We start from the raw sequence: 18,794 nt of genomic DNA, 5'->3' as shown, positions 1-18,794 counted from the left end.
TATCATTTTCATATGGGGATTTGAGGTTATGTTCTTATATAATGTTTATTGTTCATGGTAACATATTTGCAATTTTCGGTCGATAGTGGAATATTTTATGAATTTAAATGCGTTTTGATAATTTTCTGTAGAAAAAATTATAATAATACACAAATAGTCTTAAAAATCATGAAATTTGACGGAGGAGCAATATATGCCCATATAGCATCCTAAAAAATGTTTGGGACATAAAATCTAAAGATTGCCAATATTTCTTTTAATTCACTTTCACTTGTTACGTGAGTTACATGTGATATCACCTTAACTATCCAAATTTTAACATAATCAATACTTCACTTTATCATTTTCACATAGGGACTTTATATTATCTTTAATAGAATGTTTATTGGTCCTGGTAACTTATTTGCAATTTTTGGTAGACACTAGATTATTTTATGATTTTAATTACATTTTGATGATTTTTTAGAAAGAAATTAATAATACACAAATAGCCTTAGAAATTCATAAAATTTGACGAAGGGTTAACATTTATCTACATAAAATTCTAAAAAATGTTTGGACCATAAAGTCCATAAGATGCAAGTGATTCTTTTTATTTTCTTACATTTGTTGTGTGAGTTACACGTGAAATCAGATTAAGTATCCAAGTTTCAACATAACCTTTACTTCACTTTCTCATTTTTATGTAGAGACTGGAGGTTATCTTCTTATGGAATTTTTATTAGTCTTGATAACTTATTTATAATTTTTGGTCGATACTATAATATTTTATGGATTTAAATGTATTTTGATGATTTTCTGTAAAAAGAAATTAATAATATACAAATAGTCTCAGAAATTCACGAAATTTGGCGTACGAGTAACATGTCCATATAGCATCCTCAAAAATGTTTGAACCATAAAAACCACAAGATGTCATCAATTATTTCATTTCATTTCCACTTATTTGTGAAATCCATAATGATTACATGTGAAACCACCATAATAATAAGTGAAACCACATATCATAATAACACGTGAAACCACATATCATAGTTCTCAATATTTTATGAATTTAATTGTATTTTAATGATTTTCTACATAAAGAAATTAATAATACTCAAAATAGCCTTAGAAATTCATGGATTTTTATGGAGGTATAGCATATGTGCACATATAATCCTAAAAAAATGTTTGGACTAAAGGAGGGGCTAAATGATTACACCTATGATATGTGTGGAATGGTGTCTTACATGATATCTGACAAAAATATTCGTTATCGACGCTATCCGTGTCCGATTAGCTCCGTATTCGATCCACGACTATCCGTATTTGTATTCGAGAACATCCGTATTTGTATTCGTATTCGAAGCTATCCGTATTCGAATTCGAATCCGACTAAAAATATGAAAAAAAATATGATTTCATTGATATCCGTCCGTATTCGATCCGATTACACTCCGTACCATCAAAGAGTTGACAATGCAACACACACTTCTAATGCTGGTACCATCAAAGAGTTGACAATGCAACACACGGACAAATCTAGTCACTGGACATCCATCAATACTGCATTTTGGCTAATAATATCTTCAACAATATGTTGTTTATTAAATACAAATAATTGCATATCGTGAAACTATACCACAACCTCGTGTTATATATGAAGTTTGAAGTTTATTAAATACAAACAACTTTGAAGTTTAATATGAAGTTGACAACACGACATGGCCGAATTGAGGGCAACACTAAACAGTGTCCCTATTCCACGGATAAAACACAAAACGGAATACAATGGTTTTTAACATCACAAAATACAATATCGAATGCTAGGTCAAAATGCATTTGAACCTTACACCATTATACAAGACAGTCCGACCAAACAATTACACTCTAGCGCTATACAATACCAAAACGATGAATGCTAGTTTCTAGTTATTCACTATACAAGTTATTTATTTTATTTGACTACTCGCAACATTATTCATCGTCTGATGTCTTTGTATGAATATGGGTTCAGGAAACACCGGTCTGAGGGTCTTTTCTGGAGCAACAAATATGATGGAACTCTTCACAGTAGAAGCATTATTTACATAAACTTCGTTCCCCGACCATGCCCTACCAGGCTGGTTCTGCGTTCCCATCACCTGCAGTGTTCCTTTATTACAAGCATAAGCATACAGCAAACAGAAACCAGAAAGGTGTCAAGGATGTGGAAGCAGAAGCTTAGTCTAGTTTCTTGTGATATTACCTTTTTCTCTTGCTTTTGTCCGACGAGGATGACGCCGAATTGTTGTGCCAGTTCCGCTTACGCTGGTTGATAAACCAGTTATTGATCTGCTTCAGTTGTAGCCCTGTTTCCTGCACCAGTCGAGCCTTGTCTTCCTCCTAAACAAGTGGTCCACGATAATATACTCATGAGTAAATAGGAATGGTGCTGGGAGTGATAGGATCCATGTGTTCAACGTAATAATATGCTCATGAGTAACTAGGAATGGTGCTGGGAGTGATAGGATCAATGTGTTCACTTACGGTTGGGTACGGCCACTTAGAATGAGCCTGCCACCATGCTTTTAAGGTAGAAGCAGTGTCGCCAGGGAGTTTCCCAGCTCTTCGCTTCCGCAATATCTCTTCCCGAATATCCACAAGTTTGTCTCTGTACCCCTGAAAGTTGAAAGTTTTTGCTTAGACAATAGTGTATTACTGCCAAAAACAAAAAAATGTTTCAACATTACCTGCTTAAGCTCATGCTTTAGCTCCTGCCGGACGCGCTCAACTAAGGATCTCTCACCCTCAGTCAACATTAATGGGCCAAATCCCATTCCATCTGACCCCTCATTTCCATCAAACATGTTGCTCTCACTGTCCACCTGATTGTCTTCATCGTCAGACATAGTTGCCCCAGTGCCCTCACCAGGAGATGCACCTGCAGGAAGAGTATATTAGAAACAAAAAGTTTCAATCATGTTTTCAGGGCAACAGCCCCTGTCTAAAATAGAATTGGACTTGACTAATCATCAGGGACTGTGACTCAAGGAAGTTTGTGACAACTCTGGTAGGTAGACTGCTACGAGTGTTGATGCTAACATATTTCAGTCTGGCAATGTTGCGATGCCGTGTTGTCAGTTGTCCACTAAACTTAGGCAAAAAAAATAAAGGAGAGAGAGAGAGGAAGAAAAATAAAGAGTTAAAAAGGTTGTAATTTTGGCCAACATCTGTTTTCAGTGTGTGCTTAGCCATTGACAGTATTTCAGAATGCATGACACCTAATGCCCTATAGAAGGTGTGGGCATGCAGTAGCAAGTGGGTTCAATACCTTGAATTTTTGCAAATAATTCTTTTGCATAAAATAAAGGACCACCTACTGAATTTTTCTTCTAGCTCTGGCTAAAGGCACACTTGACGACTTCAGTGCCCAAGAAACACCAAGTTCAAAAGTATATTTGGAAGCATTGTGTTCAAAACGACTACAAGGGTTTCTGCCTTAAAGAACCTATTAACTAATTTGAATTCTGGATAGTTTTCAAAACAAGAAATGCTAGTAGCGGAAAAATCAATTGCTACTCTTTTCCTAAAAGCAATGTGAAACTGTCATGTGGGGCCAGACGTTTGCACGACGCTGGCCAGACCAGCGCCAAAATAGGGGGCGCGGTCAAGATGTAATCGTCTAGATCAAGATGTGATCGGCCAAGTAGAGTTTGTTGAGTTTTTAGCAAATAGATAAGGATAGAATTGTTAGCAAATAAGATAAGGAGAGTTTTTAGGAAAGTTTGTTAGATCAAGGACTATATAAGCTACACGGCGCAAGTAATGGAATCAAGCAGTAATTTATTTATATCCTATTCCTCTTCTCTACCCCAGCAACATAGGGAGCCAAGGGGAAAAACATCACCCTGCCTCTACTAGCGGCTACGCCCTGCGCAGCTTGGGCGCACCGCCACCGCTACCAACCCTAGACAGCCAGCCACGCCATAACACCTTGGTATCCGGTTCCATGCTTTACTCGCAAACACAACTGCTGCCCCGCATCCCTGTTGCCGCATCCGACACCCCAGCCATGGGGGATTCCAACATAGCCGAACTCGCCACCCTCATCAAATCGCTCTCCGCCACCATCGAGTCCCTCAAGGTCTCCGTCGTCGAGCTTCAACACGACCGACGCACTGATTCTTCCGCCTCAGTAGGGAAGATGCAGCACACAAGCGAGAACTTCCAAGATTGTCCCCCTCGCTTTCAGAAGATGGATTTCCCAAGATTCGATGGCAAGTCCGATCCACTGGTGTTCATTAACCGGTGTGAATCCTACTTCCATTAGCAGCGCATCATAGAGGAAGAGCGCGTGTGGATGACCTCCTGCAACGTGGAAGACATCGCACAGTTGTGGTTCATCCAAATTCAGCAAGACGAGGGCACTCCACAATAGCGCCGCTTCACCGAATTCCTGCACCAGCGGTTCAGACCACCCTTGTGGTCCAACCACTTAGGCGAGCTGGCAACATGTCACCGCACGAGCTTAGTGGTGCAATATCAGGACTGCTTCCAGGCCCTACTACCATGTGCTAGCCACCTCACAGAAACCCAGCGTGTACAACTCTTCACGGCGGGACTCCAACCACCCCTCAGCCTCGACGTCGAGATCCTCAATCCACAATTCATGTCCATCGCCATGAGTCTCGCCAGGAACCTGGAGCAGATCGCAGCACAGGCCACACCTCAGCGCGCGGGCGACCGAGGTCTCCTGCCCACACCACGCGCTACCCAAGCGCCAACAGGGGCACCTTCCAGATCCCAGAGATCCACCATCATCATTGAAGATTGTCCAGTCCAGAAGTTGTCTCAGGCGGAGATGGAAGAACGACGTCGGCTAGACCTCTGCTACAACTGCAATGAGAAGTTCAGTCGCGAGCACAATAAAGTATGGCCCCGACTGTTCTTACTGGACCTAGATGACGGCGAAGATGAGGATAATTGCACAGAGCCCGATCCACAAGAAGCACCGCTCATCTCCCTCCATGCCATAGCCGGCGTTCGCTCCTTGACCACCATGAAGGTTCGCATGACTATGGGCAGCATTGTCCTCTACGCCTTGCTCGACTCCGGGTCCACGCACAACTTCATCGCCGAAGACAACGTGCCAGCAACATGACTTGTACCCCCAACAACGCGACAAGCTGACCGTCATGGTCGCCAATGGCGAACACGTGCCCTGCGTCGGCATGTATCGACATGCCACGTTCAGCATGACCAACAACCATTCGTCGCCGACTTCTTTGTCCTACCACTTGCAGGATACGATGTCGTGTTGGGCACCCAATGGCTGGCAACGCTGGGACCGCTGTTGTGGGGACTTCGGTCAGCTCACCCTGCAGTTCTTGCGAGGCTCCCAAGCCGTCTGCTGGCACGGGATCATGGGATCGGCTGGGACAACGGACGGGGACCTCGACACCATACTGACAGAGTTCCAGCAGATCTTTGCCGAGCCGACTAGTCTACCACTGTCGCGCACGCACGACCACCATATCACACTGCTGCACGGTGCCGCCCCGGTGGCCGTGTGACCATACAAATACCCATCGACCCACAAGGATGAGTTAGAACATCAATGCCAAGCCTTGCTCCAATAGGGACTCATCCACCCAAGCCAGTCGGCATTCCCCTCGCCAGTCCTCCTCGTTAAGAAAGCCGACGGTTCATGGCATTTCTGCATCGACTACCGCGCGCTGAACAACATCACCGTCAAGGACGCATTCCCTATTCCAGTGGTCGATGAACTGCTGGATGAACTACATGGTGCGCACTACTTCACCAAGCTCGACCTTCGATCCGGCTATCACCAGGTGCACATGTTCCCAGGTGACGTACGACATACACAAGACGGCGTTTCAAACCCATGACGGACTATACAAGTTCCTCGTCATGTCGTTCGGCCTCTCCAATGCCCCGGCCACCTTCCAAGCCCTGATGAACGAGATCCAACGGCCCTTCCTGCGTCGTTTCGTCCTAGTCTTCTTCGACGACATCCTCATCACAGCACCACCTAGGTGGATCACCTCCGTCACGCTCCATCACATACCTAGGACACGTCATCTCAGCAGAAGGTGTGGCCATGGATGCGGGGAAGATCTAGGCCATCCTGGATTGGCCGGTACCACCATCCGTTCGGGCACTCAGCGGCTTCCTCGGCTTGGCGGGATACTACCGCAAATTTGTGCAGAACTATGGCCTCATAGATGCACCCTTGATGGCACTGCTACGCAAGTCCGGGTTTGGGTGGACGGACACTGCCGCAGCCGCCTTCCAAGCGCTCAAGGCGGCACTCACCACCGCCCCCGTGCTGGCCTTGTCGGACTTCATCAAGATCTTCATCGTCGAGTGCGACACCTCCTCCTACAAGTTTAGAACCGTGTTGCTACAATACAAGAGACCCCTGGCATTCTACATTAGGTCGGTGGCCCCTCAACATGCTTCCCTTGCGGCATACGAGAGGGAACTCATTGGCCTCGTACAGGCTGTTCGCCATTGGCGGCCATACCTGTGGGGCAGGCATTTCCGCGTCCGCACCGACCACTACAACCTCAAGTTCCTCCTTGACCAACGTCTGGCAACCATCCCTCAACATCATTGGGTGGGCAAGCTACTGGGATTCGACTTCGAGGTCGAGTACAAACCGGGCAGCACCAACATCGTCGCCGACGCCCTCTCCCGCCGCAACATGGAAGCAGTTTTGGCATTCACCATGGTGGCACCTCGATTCTCCTTCATCAACAACCTGCGCCAAGCACACATAACTGATCCAGCACTAGTCGCCCTCAGCGATGACATCAGTACAGGGCGTCGTGCGACGCCAAGGGGCATGGTGGATGGCATGGTCACGTTTGACTCCAAGTTGTACATTCAGTCGTCCTTCGCCCTTCTCCAGGAGATAGTGGGCGACATCCACAATGACGACCACGAGGGCATCAAACGAACTCTTCATCGCCTCCGCCACGACTTATACGCCCCTAACCTTCGTGCTACAGTGCAGGAATTTATCAAGGGGTGCCTCACATGCCAGCGCTACAAAACCAACCACATGCTGCCAGGCGGCTTCCTGCTTCCCCTTCTAGTTCCAAAACTGGTTTTGGCCGACATCACGCTGGACTTCATCGAGGGATTGCCAAAGGTGGGTGGCAAGTCTATCATCCTCACGGTGGTGGACCGCTTCTCCAAGTACGGCCACTTCAACCCCTTAGTCACCCCTACTCGGCGGAAGGAGTCGCCAAGGTCTTCTTTGGGGAGATAGTTCGCCTACACGGAATTTGCGATCGCTGGTCTCCGATCGCGACCTGGTGTTCACATCCGCGTTCTGGAAGGAGCTCCTCACCCTATCCGGCGCCAAGCTCCACATGACCATCGCCTTCCACCCCCAAGCAAACGGCCAGGCCAAGGCCACCAACAAGGTGATCTCCATGTACCTACGCTGTTTCACACGGATCGGCCGCGCTAATGGTTGCGGTGGCTTCCCTGAGCGGAGTACACCTACAACACCGCCTTCCAGACATCCCTAAAGGATACGCCATTCAAATTGGTCTATGGTCGTGATCCACCAACGATCAGGTCATACGAGCAAGGAGAAACGCGTGCCGAAGCGGTGGCCAAGACAATGACTGAACGCGATGAGATGCTTAAGGACGCGCGCTATAGATTGGAGCGGGCCCAGGCATCCTACAAGGCACACTACAATCGCCGCCATCGGCAACTGTCCTACAAGGTGGGCGATTGGGTCTGGTTGCGGGTTCGGCACCGTACCCCCCTATCCCTACCGCAGGCAACCACCGGCAAGCTGAGTCCACGCTTCTATGACCGTATCAGGTGATGGAAGACATCAACAAAGTAGTTGTCAGCGTTCGTCTTCCACTGGGAGCCCACATACACGATGTCTTCCATGTTGGCCACCTCAAGCTCTTTCGAGGCCAGCCACCAGAGTCTACACCACCCCTGTCGCCTATGCATCACGGCGCAACTATTCTAATTCCAGCAGCGGCAGTCAAGGCACAGTTGGCCAGAGGCGTGCGCCAAGTCCTCATTTGGTGGCAAGACCAACCACCATCATCTGCTACTTGGGAAGACATCGACACATTCATCGAGCACTACCCCAGGTTCCAGCTCGAGGACGAGCTGTTCGTCGAGGGGGGGGGGGGGAAGATGTCATGTGGGGTCAGACGTTTGCACGATGCCGGCTAGACCAGCGCTAAAATAGAGGGCGCAGTCAAGATGTAATCGGCCAAGTACTCTCTTATTTTTCAATTTTCATAGAGCCATTACAGTGTACTATATTAAGTTATTAACTGTTCTGAGGGGCCTGCAGCAGAGTCTAGAGACATGATAGGGGAAACTTTGACTGGGAGAACACTGTTAAAATTATCTCACAAAGGTAGCACCAGTTGCATGGTCTGCAACATGAGGTTCATGGATGAGATAATGATTCAAAAATGGGTTCGATAGCGTGAAGTTGTAAGGTTTGATTCTAATGCAAGAAAAAAAGTACTAACAATGTTAGTTAATGTTAGTTAGTTTGTAGTTTCCATATACCTGATAAGACCAACAAGAGAATGGCTATTTGGTCAATTTCCAAAGGAAGGAAACATTTGGGGAATGGTCAATACGTTATTTGTGGCGAGAAATTTCAATAAGATGGTCTGCCTAGGTTGCACTGAAACCTGCTGTGACCACCATACGAACAAAACATGAAACATAGCAAATATTAAGTAGGGAGTTGTACTTGTACATCAAGCAGACTCCAAAAAGGGGCAGCTAAAGCATTTTCCTCTAAAAATATTAAAGTAGAAAGCTTCAGCTACCTGTAAGGCTTTGTAAAGTTTGTTCGAGCTCCCAACAAGCCATGACTGCTTCCATTGCATGAACACGCACATGCTGCTGGAGTTGTTCCTTGAATGAACAGAGGAGCAACACATAATGTGTCTGGACGAAAAACGAGACAGGTTAGAATTTAGAACCATTCGAAAGAGGGAAAAAACAGAGAATGATAACAACCTGCTCTTGCCACAAAATGATTAATTATCATTTCAAAAAGAAAAGAGAGGTACAGCTAAACGTAAAAAGAAAGTTGCAAAAACGGCTTCACTATCGATAACCTTGGCAAACAGAGAAGCAACGCAATTAAGAACGAAAAGCATGTAATAAGGGATAGCATCAAAAGTTCATGAGTCGATTCTGCACTTAAATTTGCGGCTCCTTTGCTATGCATGCATAATTAACTCGGTTTATTCGGAAATCCATTTTGAATTAACTAGCCAACATCACCCCCAAAATCTTCCACATGCGTACTACAGAATACTTAGCATGCCGGATGAACCATCCAGCCATACAAATATCCAATTGAACACCCAAAACTCAATCAGAAAATCCGCATGGAGAAGAGAGAACCACTGGGCAACCTTATTAGCTTCATCATAGCAAGACCATAATAGGAAGAGAGACGAGAAAGTATGGGTACTTACCATGAAGAGGTCGAGCTCCTCGCCTCCCGAGTGTGCTCCGCCCGCCGCAGCAGCCGCAGCCGCGGCCTCCATGGGCGGGGGCCTCGCCGCTATCTGCGCGTCGATGCGCGGGAGCTGGTCGACGGGGGTGGCGACGCGGAGGCAGGCGACGTGCGCCTCGAGAAGACGCTCGTACAGCGGGTGCGCCGCGATGGCCGCCTTCTCCCTCTCCCAGCCGGGCCCCCCGGCCATGCCACCTCCGGAGACAAAGCTAGGGTTCGCGGCCGCCCCAACCGCGGCGGCCGCCGCGGGGTCCATCGCCAGCGCGTGGTCGTGGTAGTTGAACGCCATCGGACCGGCAGGCCGCCGCCCAATTAGAGAGAGGTAGCGGCGGGCAAAGGCTGGGGGCCGCGGCGCGAGAAGATGAGGAGCAGCGGGAGCGGGAGCAGGAGAAGGACCACGCGAGAGGGGATGGGAGTCAAGTGGCGGAGGCTTTGAAGACGCGACGGCGAGAGGCGTGTAGTGGTAGTGGGGACTGGGGAAGGGAGGGGACCGCGCTTTGGGGGTAGAGGACGGATAGCGCCCTCCCTTTAATTTCTCGTGCACGTGACTCAATTCCGAAGAGTGAATTGCACAGCAAACATGCTTGGATTTGGATGAGATGAGAACACAAATGTTGTCGGAAACTACTGTATCAGAAATTCGTCACTAACACATGAGTAAATGATAGTTATCACGGTATAGTTTAAAAATAAACTAGCGAACGACAAATATTCAAGAATAGAGATCATGATTTTATATATATCGTACTACCTTTTCCGTTTATATATTAGTTTATAAATATATGTCATCGTTAACTTATTTTTCAAAACTTTAACCATCATCTCATTAAAAATCGTAAGTTCACTTAAGGTTATTTAAGCGTTATTTAAAATTTTATATTTTTAAATAAATATTTGAATAAGATGAGTGATCAAAGTTTTGAAAAATATCAACGATGTCATATATTTATGAATGAATGGAGTATTTCACTAACATTCTGTTGAGCATCATTTATGGTACCTAGGGACGGCCGAACAGTTTAACCATGTGGACGGTCTGCGGTTTTAGTTCGCACGGTCCGCGGTTAGATTAGATCTCGGACGAGAGTCCCTCTCCCGCGTGTACTTATCCACTAACCTCGTAGGAACATGTTGGAAAGCGTTTATGAACGGGTCCAAACCTCCCCTATAAATATAAAGGGTACTGCCGTTTAAATGCACCTAAAATTGATCCAATCAATCTATTTATGAAATCCTTTACTTTCTTGACTTAGGAGTAGCAGTAGTTTAGCCCTAGTATTAGTCTTTCTCGACTTATTACTTTATCTCTAGTCAACTCTACGTCGTCTGGGGACGTCTCAGCTGTCCTGTCGACTCCGGAGCACCCTCTGTAACTCTACTCCCCGACTGGTACCTCCCGCGAGGCGAGATATAGGGTTCTTCACGGAGAAGAAGACACTATGCCATGTCACGGGCCGTCTGACCCTATGTGCGGACCGTTCGGTGTTGCGTGGAGAGGAGCTGCTCCTGCAGCGAGGTCGTAGACTGTCCACGCTCCCGTAGGGAGCACCGTCAGGAGGTTCACCCCTAGTGTTTGGCCTCGAGTTGGAGCCAACACAACCCTTTGGATGGATGGAAATGAAACTTTTATCATAATTAAATTCAAAGAAATGAATAATTTTAAAAATTGAATCAACCAGAGAGTGATTTAATTCTATTATTTGTGTTTGGTTGTACAAGCAGTTTAATTCCTAGAATGAAATTCTAAATATTGTTTGAATACTTTGCATATAAAATTCAATACAATAAAACAAGCAAAGATCTCTAAGATTTGCATCTTTTTCAAAAAAAATGAGTGTGAACAATTTAGAACTATCAAAAACTTTGCCAACAAATGGAATCCACCTATTAAGTGCTCATAACAGTGCTAAAATGGGTGAAAATAAATTATACATGATCAAACAACACCTATTAGGTTCACACATAATAGTTCCACAAAGGCATGTCACACATAACAGTTCTACAAAGACATCAACTTCACACATAACAATTACACAAAGACATCAAGTTTGCGCATAACAGTTCCACAAAGATATTAACTTCGCACATAACAGTTTCATAAAGAAATCAAGTTCGCACATGATTTTCTTTTTGACGAAACAGGAGAGGTGAAGCCCCTACTAGAATATATTTAAAGGGAAAAAGTTACAATAGTACACCAGAGTTTACATTACATAAATGATTATGGTAATTGAGCTCGCTAATGTGTGGCAACAAGAAAAAAGTGTTAGATGCATTCTGTGCATATGAGGTCATAAAGATCTTTGAAATTATTATAGCAGCCTTCCGCATATTAGAATAATCATGAATTTTGTTGCTTCCAAATTGCCCAGGGCATAAGAATGATAATATCCATTGTAAAAGGCATGCCCAATTTGGATTAAATTGTTTGAATGGCCTGAGAAGAGCGAAAGTGTCGTGAATAAGAAATATTGAGTTGGTTCCAACATCTCCTCGTGAAACTGCATCTGAAGAAAAGATGACCCATTGATTCAATTTTCTACCATATACACATCTCACGGTCATAAGAATCTAGTGTAAAAATTCTTCCTCTATAGTAATTTCCTAGTTTTCAATCGGTTATTAATAAGGAGCCAAAAAAGATTTTGTGCTTGAGTTGAGTAGAAGTCTTCCATATCCACCTTGATATGGTGTGAGCAGGGGTATCCCCAAAAGTCTAATGTATGCTTTTTTCACCAGAAAAGAAGAATAGTTCCAAATATATGACCAAGTATCTCTTCCAGCGATGGTTGAAAACCATAATGGTAAAAATTGTTCTAGCTGAGAATAAGCTTGTTCTAATAGAGGCAAATGAAAGTGATTGTGCTAAGAGGATAGGAGACAAAAACTCTACAATGAGATGTCCTAACACCTAGAGAAGGAGAACAATTCCAGGTAAAGATGTAGCAAAGACTGGGTATGCCACTATTCTTTCCATAGCAAAATTGTAGATCCGTCAACTGGTGATGTCTTGGTACAATCTTTATACATTGTTTCCAAAGAACAAATCTTTTTCCACCATGGCGAAAACTTTGAGTTTTTCAGCTCAAGGGTGCCATTGATATAATATTTCTCCCAAACACGATTGACCCAAGCGATACATTCTTTGTTGAAAATTTTGTGAATGGGCTTCATGAGCAAAGCATCATTCTGGCATCTTATATTAAAAATTCATGAATCCCCTTTATTTTTATGTCTCTACCATTTTCCATGAAGCTAAAGATGACTTATTATCATTTAGATTAGATCCTCTCCATAGATAATATCTTCAGTACTTATCAATTTGTTTAATGACACCAATTGGGAGTTTAACAAAGCACATATAGTATGTTGGGAGAGAATAACACCAAGTTTACCATTTGAAGTTTTCCTCCTCGACTCGGGTGAAAGGGAAAATGTGCCCTTGGGTCATTTTTAGTTATTTTGGTGATTAAATGCTCAACACACCATACTGGACTAACCACTTGGATATGGACATGAGCACAAGATACAACAAAAGCAAGTTGAAGGAAACAAGTCCATATGAGCTAAATTGAAGGGCCAAAAGTGCAAATTTGAGCAAACCAACATAACACGAGGTTTAAGTGTTGGATAAGTTTCATACACCCTACTCTATGTTTCTAGCACTTTATTTTGGCTACTAACTCAGTTTTGCAAAGAAAGTTCGTTTTGGACTCTATTTCGGGCATATTGCAAATCCTAGAGAAATTTGGTGAAAAAGGTATGGTCCCAACACTTCGTCAATTGTTTTGTGTGCTAATTATGTTGGTCTAAGTGCTATGGAACCTCTCAAGTTGATCCAAAAGAAGTTAAAGAAGCTTGGCTCAAAAGAGAAGTTTTTGGGCTGGGCTGGGCACCACATGATAGTTCGGTGGGCATGCTGGACAGTCCGATGGCCTGTACGACTAACTCTTCAGCCTCAAGAATTTCTGCTATAATTCACCGGACAATCCGGTGTGACCAGTAGGCAACAATTACTTTGGCTCTCACTGTGGCGTCCAACAATCATTTGGGAGCACCGGACAGTTCAGTGCCCCCCAGAAAAGGAAGACTGTCGCGCTGATTGATTCAATGCCAGTTACTATGCACTGTTTGGTGCATACCGTATAGTCTGGTGCACACACAGACAAGGTAATGTTTGGGCTTCCAAATGAAGCTGCAACGACTCATAGGTACCTTAGGGCTATAAAAGGGACCCTTAGGCACCTTCTACCAAGATCCAAGCATCTCAAGAGCACACCAACATTTCGACACTCTGCGACCACTCCCTCTCGTGATTTGTGACAGATTGGAGTGCTATTTTTGAGCTATTCTTGTGTGTTCTTATACTATGCTCTTGCATTTACTTCTTGTGCGTGTGTTGCTACGTTGTGCTTTTGTGTGCTTGTTCTTTCTCCCTCCTTACTCTAAGTTTTGATTAAGATCATTGTGTAAGGTTGTGAGAGACTCCAAATTTGTGGAGATTCCTCACAAACGAGATTGTGATATATGGAAGAACCATGGTACTCAAGTTTGATCTTTGAATCACTTGAGAGGGGTTGAGTGCAATCCTCGTCCATTGGGACACCACAACGTGGAGTAGGCAAGCATATTACGCTTGACCGAAACACGAGATAAAAATCACTGTGTCTCTTGTGTCATTTACTTTATTCTGATTTTCTTCTATCTTCCTAAGTTTACTATTATCACTTGTAATATTTCTCTAAGTATAATTCATATCTTGATAGAGAAATCAAGTTAAGGGAACATATCTCTCTTTCTCTCCTCTCAAACTTGGTTTAATTTGCACTAACTCTAACTTTTAGACCAAATTTGTGTGTTTTAAGTCATATTTTGCATAATCACCTATTCACCCTCTCTAGGTGCTCTCATCAAGAGCCTTGTAATATTAGATAGCCTCTTTTGCACACTATCAATCAGTGTAAGCAATTTTGCAGCTTATAATGTTTGATTCCTAGAGGCAGACCTAAGTAAGTGAAAGGTAGAGAGCCAACTTGACTATTTAAAGTGTCCACTAGAATTTTCATTTTCTCATCATCTACATTGATAGAAATAATATTAGACTTTAAGTAGTTTACTTTCAAACTCAAGGCCATATCATATGTGTGAAGTAAAGCTTTCAAGAAAAAAATTGATGTTGACTCGCTTCCATGATGAGCAGTTGAAAGGGAAATAGGCTTACACCTTTTCCTAATTGATTTTGGTGGTTGAATTGCCCAACACAAATAATTGGACTAACTAGTTTGCTCTAGATTATAAGTTTTACAGGTGCCAAAGGTTCACAACAAACCAATAAAAAGACCAAGAAAGGGTTCAAACAAAGAGAGCAAAAGACAACCGAAGTGTGCCCAAGTCTGGCGCACCGGACTGTCCGGTGTGCCACCGAACAGTGTCCGGTGCACCAGGGAATTCCAGTCTGAACTTGCCACCTTCAGGAATTCTGGGAGCTGCTCCGCTATAATTCACCGGACTGTCCGGTGTACCACCGGACTGTCCGGTGTGCCAGCGGAGTAACGGCTACACAGCGCCAACGGTCGTCTGCCAGGAACAATAAATGCGCTACAGTGCGCGCAGAAGTCAGGACGACGCCAGAAGGCGCACCGGATAGTGAATAGTAACTGTCCGGTTCACCACCGGACTGTCCGGTGGCCCAGAAGACAGAAGCTCCAACGGTCGAACCCTAACGGTTGGGTGACGTGGCTGGCGCATCGAATAGTGTCCGGTGCGCCATGCGACAGCAGCCTCCACCAACGGCTCCTTTGGTGGTTGGGGCTATAAATAACCCCAACCACCCACCATTCATTGCGTCCAAGTTTTCAGACTTCACACCTCATACAAGAGCTATAGCATTCAATACAAGACACAAACAAGAGATCAAATCCTCTCCCAAGTCCAAAGACAATTCCAATCAAATAGTGACTAGTGAGAGAGAGATACTTGTGTTCAATTGAGCTCTTGCGCTTGGATTGCTTTTCTTCTTCCTTCTTTCTTGATTTCAACTCAATTGTAACCAAGGCAAGAGACACCAATTGTGTGGTGGTCCTTGTGGGGACTTAGTGTCCCATTTGATTGAGAAGAGAATCTCACTCGGTCTAAGTGACCGTTTGAGAGAGGGAAAGGGTTGAAAGAGACCCGGTCTTTGTGACCACCTCAACGGGGAGTAGGTTTGCAAGAACTGAACCTCGGTAAAACAAAGCACCGTGTCATTCGTCTTATTCGCTTGTGATTTGTTTCGCCCTCTCTTTCGGACTCGTTTATATTTCTAACGCTAACCCCGACTTGTAGTTGTGCTTAAAGTTTCTAAATTTCAGATTCGCCCTATTCACCCCCCTCTAGGCGACTTTCAATTGGTATCAGAGCCCGGTACTTCATTAGAGCCTAACCGCTCGAAGTGATGTCGGGAGATCACGCCAAGAAGGAGATGGTGACCGGCGAGAAGCCCGCCACAAACCATGGGAAGGCTTCATCTGGGGAGTCCAGCAACAAGGTGAAGGGATCCCCTTCACACGACAAGTCGCGTCGGAGCGGCGAAAAGAAAAAGAAGATGAAGAAAGTGGTCTACTATGAGACCGACTCTTCATCGCCATCCACCTCCGGCTTCGACACGTCGTCCATCACTTCTAAGCGCCAAGAGCGCAAGAAGTATAGTAAGATCCCCCTACGCTACTCTCGCATTCCTAGACATACTCCATTACTTTCGGTCCCATTAGGCAAACCACCGACGTTTGACGGTGAAGATTATTCTAGGTGGAGTGATATGATGAGATATCACCTAACCTCACTCCACAAAAGCATATGGGATGTTGTTGAGTTTGGAGTACAGGTACCATTCGTAGGGGATGAAGATTATGATGAGGACGAGGTGGCCCAAATTGAGCACTTCAACTCTCAAGCGACTACTATACTCCTCACCTCTCTAAGTTGATAGGAGTATAATAAAGTGCAAGGGTTGAAGAGCGCCAAAGAGATTTGGGATGTACTCAAGACCGCGCACGAAGGAGATGAGGTGACCAAAATCACCAAGCGGGAAACGATCGAGGGGGAGCTCGGTCGCTTTATGCTCAACCAAGGAGAAGACCTGCAAGCTATGTACAACCAGCTAAAAACCTTGGTAAACCAAGTGCGCAACCTCGGGAGCTCCAAGTGGGATGACCATGAAATGGTCAAGGTTATTCTAAGATCACTTGTATTTCTTAATCCTACTCAAGTACAATTAATTCATGGTGATCCTAGATATAAGCTAATGTCCCCCGGGGAAGTTATAGGAAAGTTTGTGAGCTTTGAATTGATGATCAAAGGCTCCAAGAAGATCATCGAGCAAGGCACCACCTCAACACTCGAGGTGCAACTCGTCGCCTTCAAGGCAACAGAGGAGAAGAAAGAAGACTCTACACCTAGTAGGGTCCCCATCAACGCCTCCAAGCTCGACAATGAGGAGATGACGCTCATCATCAAGAGCTTTCTCCAAATCCTCAAGCAAAGGAAGAGGAAAGACCACAAGTCCCGCTCCAAGAAAGTTTGCTACAAATGTGGTAAGCCTAGTCATTTTATCACTAAATGCCCTTTGTCTAGTGATAGTGACAGGGATAACGACAAGAAGGGAAAGAGGAGAGAAAAGAAGAGGTATTACAAGAAGAAGGGCGGCGATGCCCATGTTTGCTGGGAGTGGGACTCCTACGAGAGCTCCACCGACTCCTCCTTTGACGAGGACGCCGCAAACATCACCGTCACCAAAGGCCTCCTCTTCCCCAACGTCTTCCACAAGTGCCTCATGGCAAAGGACGGCAAGAAGAAGAAGGTAAAATCTAGATCCTCCACTAAGTATGCAACATCTAGTGATGAGGCTAGCTCTAGTGATGATGAGGATGATTTATTGACGCTTTTTGTCAATCTTAACATGCAACAAAAGGAGAAATTAAATGAATTGATTAGTGCTATTCATGAGAAGGATAAACTCTTGGATAGCCAAGGGGACTTCCTTATTAAGGAAAATAAAAAGCATGTTAAGACTAAAAATGCTTATGCTCTGGAAGTAGAAAAATGTGAAAATTGTCTAGTGAGCTAAGCACTTGCCATGATATTATTTCCAACCTCAGAAATGAAAATGCCAAACTAATTGCTAAGGTTGAAAAGTCAAATATTTGTGATAATCTTAGAAATGACAATGCTAGTTCAATTGCTAAGATTGAAAAATTGAATGCCTCTCTTGCTAGCCTTAGAAATGAGAATGAAAGATTAATTGCTAAGGCTAAGGAATTAGATGTTTGCAATGTTTCTATTTCCAATCTTAGAGATAAGAATGACATTTTACATGCTAAGATTGTTGAACTAAATTCTTGCAAACCCTCTACATCTACCGTTGAGCATGTTACTATTTGCACTAGATGTAGAGATGTTAACATTGATGCTATCCATGATCACATTGCTATGATTAAACAACAAAATGATCATATAGCAAAATTAGATGCTAAAATTGTCGAGCATGAACTAGAAAATGAGAAATTTAAATTTGCTCGTAGCATGCTTTATAGTGGGAGACGCCCTGGCATTAAGGATGACATTGGCTTCCAACAGGGAGACAATGTCAAGTTTAATGCCCCTCCTAAAAGATTATCTAACTTTGTTAAGGGCAAGGCTCCCATGCCTCAGGATAACGAGGGTTGCATTTTATACCCTGCCGGTTATCCCGAGCACAAAATTAGGAGAATTTACTCTAGGAAGTCTCACTCTGTCTCTAATCATGCTTTTATGTATAAGAGTGAGGCATCGAGTTCTAGGCAATCAACCCGTGCTAAATTGCCTAAGAAGAAAACTCCTTTTGCATCAAATGAACCTAGTATTTCATTTAAAACTTTTGATGCATCTTATGTGCTTACTAACAAATCAGGCAAAGTAGTTGCCAAATATGTTGGGGGCAAACACAAGGGGTCAAAGACTTGTGTTTGGGTACCCAAGGTGCTTGTTTCTAATGTGAAAGAACCCAAGACCGTTTGGGTACCTAAGGACAAGGCCTAAATTTGTTTTGTAGGTTTATGCATCCGGAGGCTCAAGTTGGATCATCAATAGCGGGTGCACAAACCACATGACAGGGGAGAAAAGGATGTTCTCCTCCTATGAGAAAAACCAAGATCCCCAACGAGCTATCACATTCGGGGATGGAAATCAAGGTTTGGTCAAAGGATTGGGTAAAATTTCTATATCTCCTGACCACTCTATTTCCAATGTTTTTCTTGTA

The 18,794-nt window shown here is 44.3% G+C and overlaps 1 protein-coding gene across 3 annotated transcripts; it reads right to left on the bottom strand.

The window, feature by feature from the left end:
- Positions 1 to 1,639: 1,639 nt before the first annotated feature.
- LOC103638717 (homeobox protein knotted-1-like 11) lies at positions 1,640 to 10,019 on the bottom strand. 3 transcript variants are annotated; one of them, XM_008661553.4, is made up of 6 exons: positions 9,480 to 10,019; positions 8,820 to 8,940; positions 2,715 to 2,905; positions 2,512 to 2,643; positions 2,231 to 2,367; positions 1,640 to 2,137 (listed from the first exon to the last, which is right to left on the bottom strand). In XM_008661553.4, the coding sequence occupies exons 1-6, from the start codon at positions 9,807 to 9,809 to the stop codon at positions 2,098 to 2,100; spliced, it is 951 nt and encodes a 316-aa protein (XP_008659775.1). In that variant the 5' UTR covers positions 9,810 to 10,019; the 3' UTR covers positions 1,640 to 2,097. The 3 variants fall into 3 exon arrangements, with proteins under 3 accessions (XP_008659775.1, XP_008659776.1, XP_020399711.1); XM_008661554.4 differs by having other exon boundaries at positions 1,640 to 2,126; positions 9,480 to 10,013; XM_020544122.3 differs by lacking the exon at positions 1,640 to 2,137 and having other exon boundaries at positions 2,227 to 2,367.
- Positions 10,020 to 18,794: the final 8,775 nt, after the last annotated feature.

Source organism: Zea mays, chromosome 9, assembly GCF_902167145.1.
Source record: "Zea mays cultivar B73 chromosome 9, Zm-B73-REFERENCE-NAM-5.0, whole genome shotgun sequence".
Taxonomy (NCBI): domain Eukaryota; kingdom Viridiplantae; phylum Streptophyta; class Magnoliopsida; order Poales; family Poaceae; genus Zea; species Zea mays.
Note: the sequence above shows the minus strand (reverse complement) of the source record. Positions and strands in the feature narration are given on the sequence as shown.